This window comes from Prunus dulcis, chromosome 4 (genome assembly GCF_902201215.1).
Source record: "Prunus dulcis chromosome 4, ALMONDv2, whole genome shotgun sequence".
Classification (NCBI taxonomy): Eukaryota; Viridiplantae; Streptophyta; class Magnoliopsida; order Rosales; family Rosaceae; genus Prunus; species Prunus dulcis.
Window position 1 is genome coordinate 12,876,093 of NC_047653.1, and position 15,779 is coordinate 12,891,871.

At 37.6% G+C, this 15,779-nt stretch overlaps 2 protein-coding genes across 4 annotated transcripts; one reads left to right on the top strand and one right to left on the bottom strand.

Annotated features, from left to right (window-relative positions):
* The first annotated feature begins 447 nt into the window (after positions 1-447).
* Positions 448-9,559, top strand: LOC117624334. 3 transcript variants are annotated; one of them, XM_034355505.1, is made up of 20 exons: positions 448-929; positions 1,015-1,103; positions 1,449-1,555; positions 1,657-1,711; positions 1,974-2,062; positions 2,594-2,660; positions 2,750-2,812; positions 3,082-3,252; positions 3,388-3,481; positions 3,570-3,649; positions 3,779-3,854; positions 3,978-4,021; positions 4,689-4,756; positions 5,010-5,095; positions 5,219-5,376; positions 5,481-6,810; positions 6,956-7,239; positions 8,233-8,439; positions 8,515-8,671; positions 8,974-9,559. In XM_034355505.1, the coding sequence occupies exons 1-20, from the start codon at positions 818-820 to the stop codon at positions 9,276-9,278; spliced, it is 3,642 nt and encodes a 1,213-aa protein (XP_034211396.1). In that variant the 5' UTR covers positions 448-817; the 3' UTR covers positions 9,279-9,559. The 3 variants fall into 3 exon arrangements, with proteins under 3 accessions (XP_034211396.1, XP_034211398.1, XP_034211397.1); XM_034355507.1 differs by lacking the exons at positions 8,515-8,671; positions 8,974-9,559 and having other exon boundaries at positions 6,956-7,165; positions 8,233-8,392; XM_034355506.1 differs by lacking the exons at positions 2,594-2,660; positions 2,750-2,812 and having other exon boundaries at positions 473-929.
* Positions 9,560-10,228: 669 nt separating this feature from the next.
* Positions 10,229-14,622, bottom strand: LOC117626318 (polycomb group protein FIE1). The gene is made up of 13 exons (XM_034357985.1): positions 14,349-14,622; positions 13,658-13,723; positions 13,389-13,511; positions 13,124-13,204; positions 12,949-13,041; positions 12,722-12,797; positions 12,227-12,306; positions 12,078-12,149; positions 11,589-11,648; positions 11,024-11,120; positions 10,842-10,905; positions 10,687-10,746; positions 10,229-10,582 (listed from the first exon to the last, which is right to left on the bottom strand). The coding sequence occupies exons 1-13, from the start codon at positions 14,526-14,528 to the stop codon at positions 10,519-10,521; spliced, it is 1,116 nt and encodes a 371-aa protein (XP_034213876.1). The 5' UTR covers positions 14,529-14,622; the 3' UTR covers positions 10,229-10,518.
* Positions 14,623-15,779: the final 1,157 nt, after the last annotated feature.

The following is a 15,779-nucleotide window of genomic DNA, read 5'->3' on the forward strand; positions in this document are numbered from 1 at the left end:
GCATCACATGCCTTCTCATTATTTAATATCTAGGGTTTTCCCTTAAAAAGAAAGTCTAGGTTTTTTTCTTCCTTTCATCAAGTATTTCTTAGAAGTTGAGCTCATTAGAATCAATTTTTTTACATCTAAATTATCATATAAACATTGAAATATTACATAAAATACTTTATCAAAGATAAAATATGTCTTCTGTCAAAATTATAAAGGAAGAAGAGAAAAATCTCACATACACAGTAATATTTTTTTTCCTGATCCGAACACACACGGTACCTTAATAATACGAACATATGCAATGCGTGACATGTAAATAGGTAAAAAGGGTAAACGAAAATCGCACCCAAAACTCCCACTTGCCCCCCAAAAAAAAAAAAAAAAAAAAAAAAAAATCTCACTTGCCCCAAGCTTCGAAATCGCTTTTTCCCACACACGAAAGCCATGCCGACAAATCCACTGTTCTCTCTGCTATTCTGAATTTCTGACACACCCAAACACCCCCCCAGATCCAATGCACACCAATCCAACCCCTCACGTGCCACTCATACGGTCCCCTCCCCCTCACACGTGCCGACCCATCCCCGCCTCTTTCTTCCACCCCACTGTCCTCAGATTCCCACCTGCAACAAGACCACCCCAAAAAGGAAAGAAACCCCAAATGCATGCATGCTCACACCGGCAACCACAGCCTCCGATCCGAACCCGATTAGGGTTTTCTGCATTTCGCGTCGCGTAGATCCACAGAGCTCCGAAAGCTCCATTATCAACTTCTCCGAATTCTCGAGGAGGTTGTAGAAGTTTCTGGAAGGTTTGCCTCTCAGCAATGGAGTCCATATTGGCTCTGGCTCTAGAGTACACTCTCAAGTACTGGTTGAAGTCCTTCTCCAGAGACCAGTTCAAGTTGCAGGGACGGACCGCGCAGCTTTCTAATTTGGGTAAATTCGGCGATTTGTTTGTTTGGTTTTGTGATCAATTCGATCTGATTAGGGTTCATTTTGAGTTTGCTTCTGAATTTGACAGATATAAACGGCGATGCTGTCCATTCGAGCATGGGATTGCCTCCGGCACTGAATGTAGCCACGGCCAAAGTCGGAAAACTGGAGATAGTGGTTGGTGACTGTTAATTCTGCATTCATTTATCGCGTGTTCGATATTATTCAATTGGTTTTGATAGATGTAAAGTGTCCGGCTGAAAGTTTGAAGGAAAATGAATTAGAGGAAATGAGAAGTTAAAAATGTGTTGGCTTTAGTGTACGCTCTCTTACTTGTTACAAAAGTCCCAAAATTGGTTGAGTATATCATTACACAATATGTGATTCTCTAGTTAGAGCTTGGTAGATGTATATTCCAGATGGGTTCGTTTATATGCATTGAGTGGCTTTTGTTTTTTTTTTTCCCCAATTCATGTACGGATATATAATTAATTAAATGATTTTGCTTTGTGTGATTTATAGCTTCCATCTGTGAGTAATGTACAAATAGAGCCGATTGTTGTGCAAATTGATAGGCTTGATTTGGTTTTAGAAGAGAAATCAGATTTGGATCCAAGGAGCCCAAGAAGGTAAAGCCTAATTACATATATTTCTTGATCTTACATTTCCATATTGAAAAAAGTTTTGTACTGCAGTCATAGATTTACTGAGCACTAAGTTTCACATGCAGTTCACCGTCATCCTCTAGCTCTGCGAAGGGTAGCGGTTATGGATTTGCTGATAAGGTAAGGTTCAATCAACGCAGTGAATGTATGTGTTACAGTGCACATAATGATAATATTGTCATTCTTTCAAACTAATGGAACTGGGAATCTCAGTAAGAATGAAAATATTAGGGAATGTCATGCTTCTTGTAATTCAGGCATGCAAAGTTTTATACAAGCTTCCCTACTGACAACTGTTTTCTTAAAATTTTGTTTTGAAGCATGCACCTAGATTTGAACATTTATTCTGAAAGTTGCATTATTGACCTTTGTAAATTCCCAGATTGCAGATGGAATGACTGTGGAGATTCTCACAGTTAATCTTCTACTTGAAACTCGTGGGGGTGGTCGATGCCAAGGAGGGGCAAGTTGGTAATTTCCAAAGGCCCAGTTTTGTAGTTATATCTTTATTTATTTATTTATACGGATGTGCTCTTATCCTACATGAATTGGCCTTTTAAGAATTTACTCGCTTAATTTTATTGATTGTATGACCTTAGATTGGAGTTAAATATAGATATATACACAATTTGTGAAGTCATATTTTACCTTAAGCAATAATGATTTTCCTATTTATGGATCCCTTTGTAGGAATGTAGATTGTGATAAAAAGTTTTGGCCTCCAAACAAGGAATTGTTTTTTTATACCTCAGCTTGATCAACAAGAAGAAATCTTTTACCCCTGAAATTTTCTGGATGGCTCTATTTTAGGGGTTCAGGTCTGTTTGGATGATGGTTTTAGATAGAAAAAACTGTAGGATTGATGAGTTCAAGTTTTCGGGCAAAAACAGTATGGAGATGCACTGTAGGCTTTCTTTGACATTTGAAATATGAAGTTGTATGGGTCAGTGCTTATAAAGCTCATCCTTCTCTCATTTTTTTGTTTTTTTATGCTTAACCCAGGGCATCACCTCTGGCCTCTATCACTATACGCAACCTTTTGCTGTATACCACTAATGAAAATTGGCAGGTAATGTGTTGGTTAAGCTCATATGAAAATTTTCTTTGGACCACTTTCATCCGTTCACTGGCTTATTTGAATAACATGTCCTGTAACAGGTTGTAAATCTTAAGGAAGCACGTGAGTTCTCCAATGACAAAAAGTTCATTTATTTGTTCAAAGTAATGTGCTAATCTTTGTGCATCAGATCCGTATTTCCTTCTATCTCTATTTTCCCTTTGTGGGGGTGGGGTGAGGGGCTAAGCGGTGCCTACTTTCCTTTCTTGAACTTCTCTAAATTCTAATTATATTTTGCACATCTCTTGCTCTTACTTCAAGTGTATGTGCCGCCGTGTTTGCAAGTGTGTGTTCCAGTATTCTCTGAATACAGGTGTTAGGCTTCCCAAGTTTAACTTAGTTATTAAACAATGATAAATTCTTTTCTTACCAGAAACTTGAGTGGGAGTCTTTGTCTATCGATCTCCTGCCTCACCCTGATATGTTCATGGATGCTAATATAGCACGTACTGAAGATGGAGGAAACCAACGAGATGATGATGGTGCAAAGCGAGTTTTCTTTGGTGGGGAGCGTTTTATAGAAGGAATTTCAGGAGAAGCTTATGTAATGTTGATATGCACTTTTTAGTTCATTCTTGATGGATTTGTTTTCCTCCATATATCAGTGTGAATCTAGAGAGCTTCTAGAGTTTTATGGGCTGCGTTACTGCATCTTTCTTGACTTTGTGACTTTGACCAGATCACAGTGCAAAGGACTGAATTGAACAGTCCACTTGGGCTTGAGGTTCAGATCCATATCACAGAGGCCATTTGTCCTGCAATAAGTGAACCAGGTAACAAGTGAAATTATTTGTTTCACTGAATTCTATAAATATGTGGTAAATGTATAGCTTGGTGCTAATATATAACCACGTGGTGCAGGCCTACGTGCTCTTCTCCGCTTTATGACAGGATTGTATGTCTGCCTGAATAGAGGAGATGTAGATTCAAACACTCAGCAGGTTTGCTGTTACCTTTACTTCATTCTCATACTATTTTCTAGCTAATCTCTTATGATTCTCCTTTTCTTCTTCTGTCTCTCTCTGTCTCTCTCTGTCTCTCGCTCTACATCTCTCATGAAATTTTTGCAGCGATCCACAGAAGCAGCAGGACGTTCTATAGTCTCAATTGTTGTGGACCACATATTTCTCTGCATTAAAGATACTGGTCTGTGATTTTCCTTTACAAGTGCTATAGGGATTTGATACTTTTGTACATCAAGATAAAAAGATGTAGGTTATTACAAATGTTAATTTTAAGCATTCTCAGAAGTCTTGGGTATACTTGCAGAGTTCCAGCTCGAACTTTTGATGCAATCACTCTTCTTCTCACGGGTACCGTTCTATGACTCACTCTTATTAAATTAAAATTTTCATTGGCATTGTCTTAGTATTCTATAACTCTTGGATTTACTATTTTTTAAAGTAATATTCAGTCTATGGAATGCGTATACATCAAGGAGTGTCCTATGTATATTGTACTTCACAATTTTGTAGAGAGCCTCAATTGAGTGATCCTTAAATAAGCTTATTTGAGGGACACCCTTGTAAGGCCCATTCCACTTTCTATTTCAATGATCCGAACAGTCTATTTTTTAAGTCATCATCCATAGATACTCAAAACACTGTTCATCATTTTCATATAGATGTCTTAATGGTTTATGATTTGCCCAATTTTTTTTAAGGATGATCTATGGATGAAGACTTGAAAAATAGACAGTTTGGATCATTGAAATAGAATGCGGAATGAGCCCCACAAGGTGTCCCTCAAATATCCATCAATAGGAGGGGAATCCACACATTTGTCCCACTTTATGATTAAAAATATTTGGCATTTGAAATCTGTGCAATATATTAACATAGAGCCATCGGACCCCTTCGATCTCATTGGTGAACATACAAATTATAGGTTTTATGCATACACATGTACTGTTTTTGCAGTGCCATGTCTGTCTAACTCCTTTGGGAATCTAAGATCTTATATGGGGATCCACTTTTGCAGGCTAGTGTTTCAGATGGAGAAATTGACAACAACTTGTCAAGGGTTATGATTGGTGGACTGTTTTTAAGGTAAGCTTTGTTCATTTATGATGTTTCAAGAGTTTTAGTGCTAGTAAATATGTTTTGTCATCGACATTCTCCTGGAGCTCAGTTTGGAATCGAGTAAGGTCTATTCTGTGTGACTGTAGTCCTAATGTGTTTCTATTTGTTGTTGAAGCCAATAAATTTTGGATGATACATGTGGCATATGACTTCCCTTTCAATTTGATATGTACTCAGTCATATGACTAAATCATAATTTATGCTGGTGGCTGGAATGTAGGGATACCTATTCACGACCTCCATGCACCTTAGTTCAACCATCTATGCGAGCAGTTTCTGAAGAACCTTTACATGTTCCTGATTTTGGTATGGGCTAAATTTATTATGCACAATGGAGAGAAGGGCATTTAATGCAGTGGCTGTGTTTAGGTTTTGGGTATCTATAGTTTGAAGCTATTCTCCATCGTTTTTGTCTTTTTGTTTGGACAGGTAAAAACTTTTCCCCTCCCATATATCCTTTGGGAGATCAGGAGTGGCAGTTAAATAAGGGTGTTCCTTTTTTATGCGTCCATTCTCTTCAGATCAAGCCCTCCCCGGTCCCTCCATCTTTTGCTTCGCAAACTGTAATTAATTGTCAGCCCCTCATGGTATGTATTGGTTATTCCAAAGTATGAACGCTTATATCAACATTTTTGATTTTTTTGTTTTGTTTGCCTCTTCTTATTTTTCATCTTTTTTGTTTTGATTCCAGATTGATCTTCAGGAAGGATCCTGTTTGAGGATCTGTTCCTTCCTGGCTGATGGAATTGTAGTCAACCCTGGTGCTGTTTTAGCAGATTTCTCCATAAATTCCTTGATTTTCAACCTCAAGGAGTTAGATGTGGCTGTTCCTTTGGACATAGACAGTAACCCTGCTAACAAAAGGGGCAGTATCAACCAGAGTGCCTTTTCTGGGGCAAGGCTTCATATTGAGAACTTGTTCTTTTCGGAGTCACCATCACTAAAACTAAGGTTATTGAATCTGGAGAAGGATCCTGCTTGCTTCTGTCTCTGGGAAGGTCAACCGGTTGATGCTAGCCAGAAGAAATGGACTACTGGAGCATCACACCTTAGTTTGTCACTAGAAACATGTACTAAGTCAGCTGGACATCAGAGTTCTCTTGATCAGAATTCAGGCTTGTGGAGATGTGTTGAGCTGAAAGATGCTTGTGTTGAAGTAGCTATGGTAACTGCTGATGGGAGCCCATTAACAAATGTTCCTCCCCCTGGTGGTATTGTCAGGGTTGGGGTAGCTTGTCAAAACTATCTCTCTAACACTTCTGTTGAACAGTTATTTTTTGTTTTGGATCTTTATGCTTACTTTGGCAGAGTTAGTGAAAAGATTGTCCTCGTTGGAAAAAATACTGGACAAAAGAAAAATAGGGATCATTCTAGTGACGGAAACCTGATTGACAAGGTTCCCAATGATACAGCAGTAAGTTTAGCAGTGAAAGACCTTCAGATTAGATTTCTGGAATCATCTTCCATGAATAGTCAAGGAATGCCTCTAGTTCAGTTTATCGGGGATAATCTCTTCATAAAAGTTACTCACAGAACTCTTGGTGGTGCAATTGCTGTTTCATCCACTATACTTTGGGATAGTGTTGAGGTGGACTGTGTAGACACTGAGAGAAACTTGGTTCTTGAGAATGACACAGTTTTGACTTCTATTGAAAATGATCTTTCAACAAGTGGAAATGGGTATCCTGAACTAAGACCTGTATTTTGGATAGATAACCAAAGAAAACATCAATCAAATGGAAAAGTTTTTGTAGATCCATTTCTGGACATAAGCATGGTACACGTAATTCCTTTAAATGAACGAGATGTAGAGTGTCATAGTTTGAATGTGTCAGCGTGTATCTCTGGTGTTCGCCTAGGTGGGGGAATGAACTATGCTGAATCCCTGCTGCATCGCTTTGGAATACTTGGCCCTGATGGTGGTCCTGGAAAGGGGCTTTCTAAAGAGTTAGAAAAATTACGAGCAGGACCACTGTCAAAACTTTTCAAACCATTGCCACTCATTGCTGATTTGAAAGAGGGTATGTGACAATTGATTTGGATAATCTTGTGTGTTTGATTACCTACAGTCTGTTGTGCTGTTTTTTCCCCTTTTTTAAAATATATTTTTTACGTCTACTCATTTTATTGTTACTGTAATGGCTCTAATATTCCATTTTTTTCCAGATGGAAGTTCAGGAGATGGGAAAGAAAGTGGGGTTTTGCACTTGGGAAAACCAGACGATGTGGAAGTCTCCATAGAATTGAAAAATTGGTTGTTTGCTCTTGAAGGTGAACAGGAGATGGCAGAAAGATGGTGGTTCAATCATGAGGATGTGGGAAGAGAAGAGAGATGTTGGCACACAACATTTCATAATCTGCATGTGAAAGCGAAAGGTAGTCCCAAGCATATGCTGAATGGTAATGGAAAGTCATACAGGACAGAGAAATATCCTGTGGAATTGGTTACAGTAAGGATATCTCACTCTCGTTGTTGTCTCTCCCTCTCTTTTTAAGGTTTTAATGTGCTAGTTGAGCTTGAGCCTTTCAAAAGTATGTTTGACGAAACATGCATGCATATTGATTATTGACAGTGAACATTTGTTTTCAAAAGGATCAGCCATGAATTAGGCAGCGCCATTGAAACATTTTGTCATTTTGTTTTTGGATATTTCTTGGACATAAAATAGTTTATGGTCTACCTGGGTGTTATCTTAGGGTATATTGTAAATTTGTAAGGTGCATGCTTTTCTGGGATTATGTCCCTGTTATAAGGTTGGTTCATACTTCACACTATGTTCTCTGATGTTTGTATTGTGTTGTTAGATTAGAGCGTTTGGTCCACTGTTATTGTAATGTGGTAGTTATCCTAGTGGATTTCTCATCTGCGCAATGTATTAGTTTTTGGTTTAACAAATTTCTGTTTCCTTTCAGAAAAAAGATATGATCATATTCTTAATTCGCCTGTTATGATTTCTGTTTGGTAGAGTACCAAAGAAGTATGATAATTCTCGGCTTTACCTTAAGTGGGTCAATTATATGAGGGTGAGAAGGTGTCTTGCTCATTCACTCAGAATACTAAATGGTTGGGATGCAAATTGCAGATATGTAATATAGACCTAACATTTGGTTTTGGTTAAAGGGTGATTGAGTCAATTCTAGGTTGAGCAAGGATATTTTGAGATTTGGGCAAAATGTGCAAAGTACATTCATGTGAAAAGTTTTATGACCTGACAATACTAAAGCATATTCCTTGGTGGAACTTGGCTGGCTTGCGCTGTGCCTGTGCTGCCTTCAACATGTGTTCTGGCACCATAGATATAGTTTGCTTTGTTTATGAATATTATTCAATGAAAATATATGCAACTCATTATGATTCATTTCAATGTAGCGGTTCATGCTCCTTTATTTTAATCATAGAGATATCTAGTTCATGATCGCATACATCTTAATTATGGTTGCAGGTTGGTGTGGAAGGCTTGCAAACTTTAAAGCCCCATGCCCAGAAGTGTATTGATGCTGCTGTCTTACCTGTGAATGGGATCAAGGAAACTGCTGACACATCTGCAGGTATAGATCTTGAAGTTCGCATGGTGATATCAGAGGACACGGTTGATCATGAAATGGTGGAATGGGCTGTGGAAAATGTGAAATTCTCTGTTAAGCAACCGGTAATGGGTTTTTTCAAGTTAATAACTGTATCTTGTAGAAAAATATTCTGCATTATGACACTTTTGTCTCCATAGATTGAGGCGGTTGTAACAAAGGATGAGTTGCAATATCTTACTTTCCTGTGCAAGTCGGAAGTTGAATCAATGGGTCGAATCACCGCTGGAATTCTGCGGCTACTCAAGCTGGAGGGGTCCATTGGCCAGGCTGCAATGGAACAACTAAGCAACCTTGGTATGTTACTAAACTGTTTGTCAGTCGATGAATACATCTCCTTAATTCTGATCAGGGTTGTGCTCTTCTTGTTTTCTAAGTCCTGAGATTGCTATGTTAAAATCAAATGACATCTCTTGGCATTTGCACATGCTTGTAAGCACTAAATGCCTCGAATTACCTGATTCATGTGGAATTTAGATAGATTTTCACAATTCTTTAGCCAACAAGTTTTATCTGGTATATGTGATTGGGATACTGCTGTAGTCATTTTTTCTTCTCGGCCATTTGTGAATTTGGAAATTTATGAAAATGATTTGCAGGAGGAACTGAGGGCATTGACAAGATATTCTCCCCTGGAAAGCTAAGCAGGGGTAGCAGCTTTTGCAGTACTGGGCTCCCTCAATCAATTTTGATTGGTGAAACCCCATCTACAACCGCCACCTTGGAATCAACAGTGGCTTCACTTGAGGAGGCATTTACAGATTCACAGGCCAAGTGTGCCGCTCTTCTTGCCGACCTAGGTAATTCAGAATCTTCCGTGCAGCATCTTGCAACTGTAAAACAGCTCACTCAGAAACTTCAGAGTATGCAGAGTTTATTGACGCAATTACGGTCCCACATATAGTTGGCCAATTTGTGCTATTCTTTCTCCCTGTTGTACTTTGGGATGAAAATAGTCCCAATCATATAGCTTACCCATTCTTTTTTGTATATACGGGAGACCAAATTGCTTGGTGAGTGTTTGTACTAATCAGGCAGAGAGAGAATCTATTCATTTGTCTGGTAAATCAATTTTGTATCTAAGGTCCTATGTATCGATCTAAATTTCTAAGGTATGCGTGTCACATCTGTTAGCTATGATGAGGGCCAATTGGCAAATATGATGTGTACTCGATTTCATGTTTACAAGCTTATAGCAGATTAGCATGCAGTTGATAAAATAACTCTTATGCATATCCCCTAACTTATAAGCCAAGGTCGGCCATTATCTATAAGCTTCTTATAACCCTCTGTAGGGGTGATAATTCAACATGTCGAACCAAACACGAAATTATACTGGATTTGAGTTAATTATTACTTTGCCATTATCTATAATGGAATTGCAGTGGGGGTTGTGGCTGAAGTGTCAAGAGCATTCACCCATGCATCTTTGGTCACCGGTTCAATTCTCCCTCCCTAAATACCGCTTGTATTAAAAAAATAATAGACTTGCCCTGTTAGCTTAATTTTTATTTTATGAAACATCCATGGATGATAGTGTTTGATTTACAAATAAGGGAAATTTGGTCCTAAGTTTCTGGTTCATAATGTGCTGCAATTTGGACTTAAATTTGGTATAGAAGTACATGTTTGTTGGCCGGGGGACTTGAATTTCTAAATAAGGAATGCAACTGGTTTGCTTTGTAGTTTGCATCATGTTCATTTTCTCTGTTTTTTCTTTCCTTTTGTGTGAAATGTTACTTCGTAATTTTGTGTCAATACGCCCATGGCACTAGCAGAATCTCCTCAATCGACGAAGGCTTCACTTCTTCCATAAGAGCACAAACCATGCGAGCCCTCAATGTGCACTGAGAGTTAAACATGACTGGCTGATACTAAAGCCAAAGTGCGTCGCATATTTTATAACATAAAAAGGCAAGATTGAATAACATGGTCTAAAATTCTATTAAAGTAGACATGCGATCAACCTCACATAAGTTACACATAACAACTAGGCTGGAGTAAAAGGTTCACCAAAGTCTAGTCATCCGTACTCTAAATTTCGATAAATATTACGAAATACATTACCACAATTAACCAAAGCTGAGCCAAGGCGATGAGCATTTTACAAAATTCATGCCAATGTACACCCACTTGGATAGGCTTTAAGAATTTTCCATGGCATCCCAGCGCCAAATAGTCCCATCCTCACAACAGCTGAGAATGGTGCTGCAATATATAATGATACAACGAGGATAAATTTTCACATTACAATGTCATATAAAGATATATGTAACAAAAATAATGATAAATAAACCATGTAGGAGAGTCACCTTCCATCAAAAGACGTGGCAGTTTGTCTAATTGGCGATTTTGATTGAGGATGTATCAACCTGAAAAAAGGTGCAAGGTTATGATTACCGACCGGCATATAGACAAAATTTCTTCAGCATGAAGTTTGGGTAAAGAAAAATAAAACCAAACGGACTTTGCAATTAGAACAGGAGGGCTGGATTGTAGTTCCCAAACAAAGATCTTTCCTTCTCTATTCCCTGCTAGACAGAAAACAGTAGAGGCTAAGAAGTCGACATATAGTTGTGCAACAGTTGGAACATCTAAAGTTTACGTTTGAAAGTATCAAGAATTATATCAACTGCAGTTTGCATTTACCTATAGCAGCTGCATTGTAGTGGAAATCACAGGAAAACTTGATAAACCAAATATCACACTCCGGAACTGGGTATTTTTGAAGGATGTCAACAGTACCCTAATCAGAAAGCATCCAATAACATTTTAGCCCACCAGAAAGTAGAATCACTGGACTTCTACAGAGTCAACCAATATCAGCAGATATTCATGGAATACACCGTAAAGAATAAGAAAATATAGGGCTTGTTCGGTAACTGTTTTGTTTATAATTAGAAAGATAAAGGGAAAAAGAAAGGGACAAAGTACATTGAGTAGCCAGAAAATAGAGGGTGAGGAAGAAAAGAGAGAAAATAAATAGAATAGTTTATAGAGTAAGAGATAAACACTTTTTAGACTTGTCTTTAGTTTAATAATATTCCACTCATTTCTTCCGAACCCTTCTCACCTCCCTCTCTCTCTCTCTTACTCTTCTGCTATACATTCCCTCCATCTCTTTAAATAAATTTACAAAAAAATGATAAAAACCAAAAAACAAAAAAGTTATCGGCCATTAACATCTAAAACAAGAGGAGCAAGGTATTCTAACCTCCCCAGGAGACTGTTCCTTCATTTTCGGTTCCCACAGCACAATTTCATTGTCAACACTCTGAAAATTCAAAACATAATCAATTAATGTAATCATTAGAGAACATATGAAATCCAGCTACAACAGAAATCTAAAAGCAATTCAAGCTACCCATATTTGAAATTTATTTGTTATATGCGGACAAATTTAGCACACCATGCAAAATAGCTATTAAAATTTATCTGGCTTTTAGATGATCTAATAAGCTAAGCAGAGCTTGATACGACCACAAACAGATGAAGCAACTTTTCAGGCATTGATATGTCATTCTCATGAAGTCATTTGAACCAACTGATTGTGCTGATTTAAGCTACATCAATTAGAAGAGGCAACATGATTTGAGATATTAAGATTTTCCATCCTATATAATGTGGCTCTTTTCCATTCCCAAAGCACCTTTAGACTTTTACACTGACAAAAATGAAAATACAGGATGAAATTGTGATTCACCTTTGAGAGGAGAAAATCACCAAGCCACCTATTACAGTCAACATAGTTTGTATGAATGGAGGCTATGAATACCTGAAAGGTTAAAGTAATCTCAGATAAAATGAGAATGAAAACTCTAATCTGTAACACAGAGAACAACAGGTACTCACGGGAAATTGCACATATTTTGTTGGAAATTTTGATGGAAGATCTGTCCATGTGAAAGATTTTTCTACATATGTCCAGAACTCTGAAACAAAGCAATATATGAGAAAATAAAGTAAAAATAATATTTGATTACACCTAGTCAACACATGTACAAACTTTCAATCAAGCACTCTGACCCTGAGATGACATTACTTGAAAAGCACAACATTAGTAGTCACGCATAACCCATTACTTTCTCAATACTAGTAAAACAATGAGGGCTTCTTCTATTTTCTATTAGTAATGTATATTCTACCTTTTCAGAGGCATAAGTATACACATAATACTGATTGTCTTCACAACAACTCTGTGTAATCTCAAAGTCCAGTCTATCAGACAGGATATTGTGAATGGCTAAATTTGCGACTATTGTGATCCATGTCACATAGTTACATAACTATGGCTTACCAAACCAAATTATGTAAATTGTCATATGGAGCAGCACCATGAAGTCCTACCTTTCATTGACCAGATCTTAACAGTGTTGTCCATCCCACAACTTGCAATTCGATATATGTCAGAAGGATGAAAGTCCTATAATAATGAGAACAAGGTAAGTATAAACAGCCTATCAAATCATTTTCTTGCATCACAATCTTACCTACAAAACAACGAAACAGTAGATTTCTTTAAAAAAGATTAATAGAAGGGTGGCAGGACATAACTCCTCGTCCAATATGCTTACCACACTCAGGACTTCATTGCGGTGACCACCTGCCCCAGCAAATATCAAAATACATATTCCAGTATGAACATTCCATAGCCGAACTGACTCATCCTGGCAAGTTATAAGATTACCAATAAAGCAAACAAAAAACAACATCTTCAAAGAAAAAAAAAGAAAAGGTTATTGTGTTCACTTTGCTTGCTGACACTACAAGTGACGACTTCAATGGCTGAGTCCTGATTTCATTTATTGAATCCCCATGGCCAACAAAACTCTACACATAGATTAGTATGTTAGGAGGGGGGGAAGAATGTAAAGAAAAAAAAAAAAGTCCTCTACTTTTGTTGCCACTCCAGCAATTTGAAAATTTTCAGAAATTTCAGCTGAAATAGATGTACACCTACATCCTGATTGTATGCTAAGTATAGACTAGGAGATCGGAAACAGTACTAAGATACCTTGTCTATCTTCTCACTACCACAATCAATGACCCGCATTATACCATTAATTCCTCCAGCCACAAGAAATGGATTTCCATCAACGTTGCATGCCCAGCTCGCAGTGTAAAAAGACTCATCCTTCTGATCTACAAAGCACATGTAAATCACATATCAACAAAGAAAAGTTTTAAAAATCAGCAAATGAATGCTAAACCGTATGATAAGTGACTGAGAAGAGAACACTAATCCATTTGAACAATGGCAGAATGATGGCTGTCTTTACTTACATCTTCATCAATGTAAGACTGCAACACGGCGATCACACCCCCTTCTAGACATTGGTATACAGTCACCTGACAAAAGAATAATATATAAAAAAAGCAACATTTTACAACAAGTACAAGAAATAGAGGAAAGAGAACCAACCTTGTAATTTGTCTCTCTCAGATAAGATTTTTACGCAAATAATCACTTATGGGAACTAATTCATGTTGTTTAGTTGCAAATGAAGCAGTGAACTATAACATTACCAGCTCAGAACAACTATAATTCAACCCTACCACAGGTGCATTGCAATCCAATATTGTAAATATCAAATGTGGTGCCTTTTGCGTTGTTTTCCCCAAACACTAACCTTAATAATCATTTCATTGTATTCTAAGGCCCTAACTTTCGTCTATGTAAACAAATTATTAGGCAAAGCCGAGACCAAAAACCCAGATTGATCCGAAATCTCTAGTAATCCACTCTATCTAACAAAACCCATTAAAGCAAAATATAATTAAAAAATTAAAAAAATAATAACAATCAGTCAGAAAAGCATAAAATCTCTGTTTGGTTCCCGAGAAAAAGAAGGAAAGTCCAGCTTACATCCCGGCATTGGAGTTCCATTGTAAATTTCTTTTACGAAAAAAAGGGTTCTTTTTTGTTGCTTTTAGTTCCTTGTAGGATGAGTTATAGAGGGCAAGAGCAACAAACCCGATTGCCACCGACTGTGGCGAAGACGTTGAAGTAGCGAGAGTCGATGAAGTTGAAAACGATGGCGTATAAGGGCCTCTTGCCCTCTTGGAGCCTGTTAGTGACTCTGTACTCTCTCTTCTTTGAGGGTGCGAGTGAACCCGCCACTGGCTCCGACCCTAAAGCGAACTTCGCCGCCATGTCCACAGCGCGGGATGGCAACAGACCAACCCCTCTTCGCGAACAACGGAAATTTCAGTTTAAACAAGACAAAGACGACTTCTTGTAATAATTTTAGCTTAATTTACCAAAAAGATTTAGCTTAAATATTTTTTTCTAACCCACCATTTTTTATTAGAATGTAAGATTATTAGATGTGGGATATTATCAACATGCCCCTGATAAGAACCTATGGATAGAACTTGCCCTTAAAAATCGGCTTGTAAGGGGCTGGTGCCCATGTATTCTTAAACCTAGTGAGTCCTAGCATTCCACCACGCTTACATACCTAATGTCCTCGTTGGCCCAGTCTATTGACACTAACTCAATAGTAGCCCTTTCCTTATATACAATGACTCAATATCATGCCCATACATAACACCGATCATTTTAATCTAGCCTATAGGTCGCCTTTTCTGTGGATTTAGGCCTAGTTGCATGGTGAAACCTGGCTTTGATATTAAATGTTAAGAACCCATGAGTAGAATTTGCCTTAAAAAAGGGGATCGTAAGAGCATCCACAATAGTCTTCCTAAACCACCTCTTCAGCTAAAATTTAGGGAGGAATTGAAAAAATCTACCTCCAACCAAGCTCCATATCCAGCTCCTAAAATAGAGAGATCTCTAGGAGCTCCTAAATTTGAGGAGAGAGAAAGGACTCCTAATAACTCCCTATAATTAAATGTTTCTATATTTAATATTATTTTAAGCATTTATCTAATGTCAACTATTTTTTATTGTTGCTTTTGTGTTTATACTTTATTCAAAAATTGTATTAAAAAATATTAAAAACATTTATGACTCTTTAAACTAAGGAGTATGGTTGGAGTTGAAATTTTACAGAGAGCTCATAAAATACTTTTCAAGTCTTTTTAGCTAAATTTTAACTAAAAATTAGAGAGCATCCACAATGGGCTCCCAAACCACCTCCTTAGAGCAACTCTACCCATTTGCCCTTTGCCATGGCAAATGGGGGGCGGGGCGGGGCGGGGCTAGGGCAGTCATTATTCACGTAAATAGTAGTTGCCCTTGCAAAAAGTAATGTGTGTTTCCACCTGTTGCCATGGCAAATAGCAATTACTATTCTTTCTTTTTTTTCCACAAATTCTTTTACCTCAATAATTAATTTGGATAATATTTTGGGGTTCCTATGTGTCAAGACTATTCATATCTCATAATCGGATAAGATTTTTGGGTTCAAATTTCGGATGCATTTCAAAATTCAAAATTCAG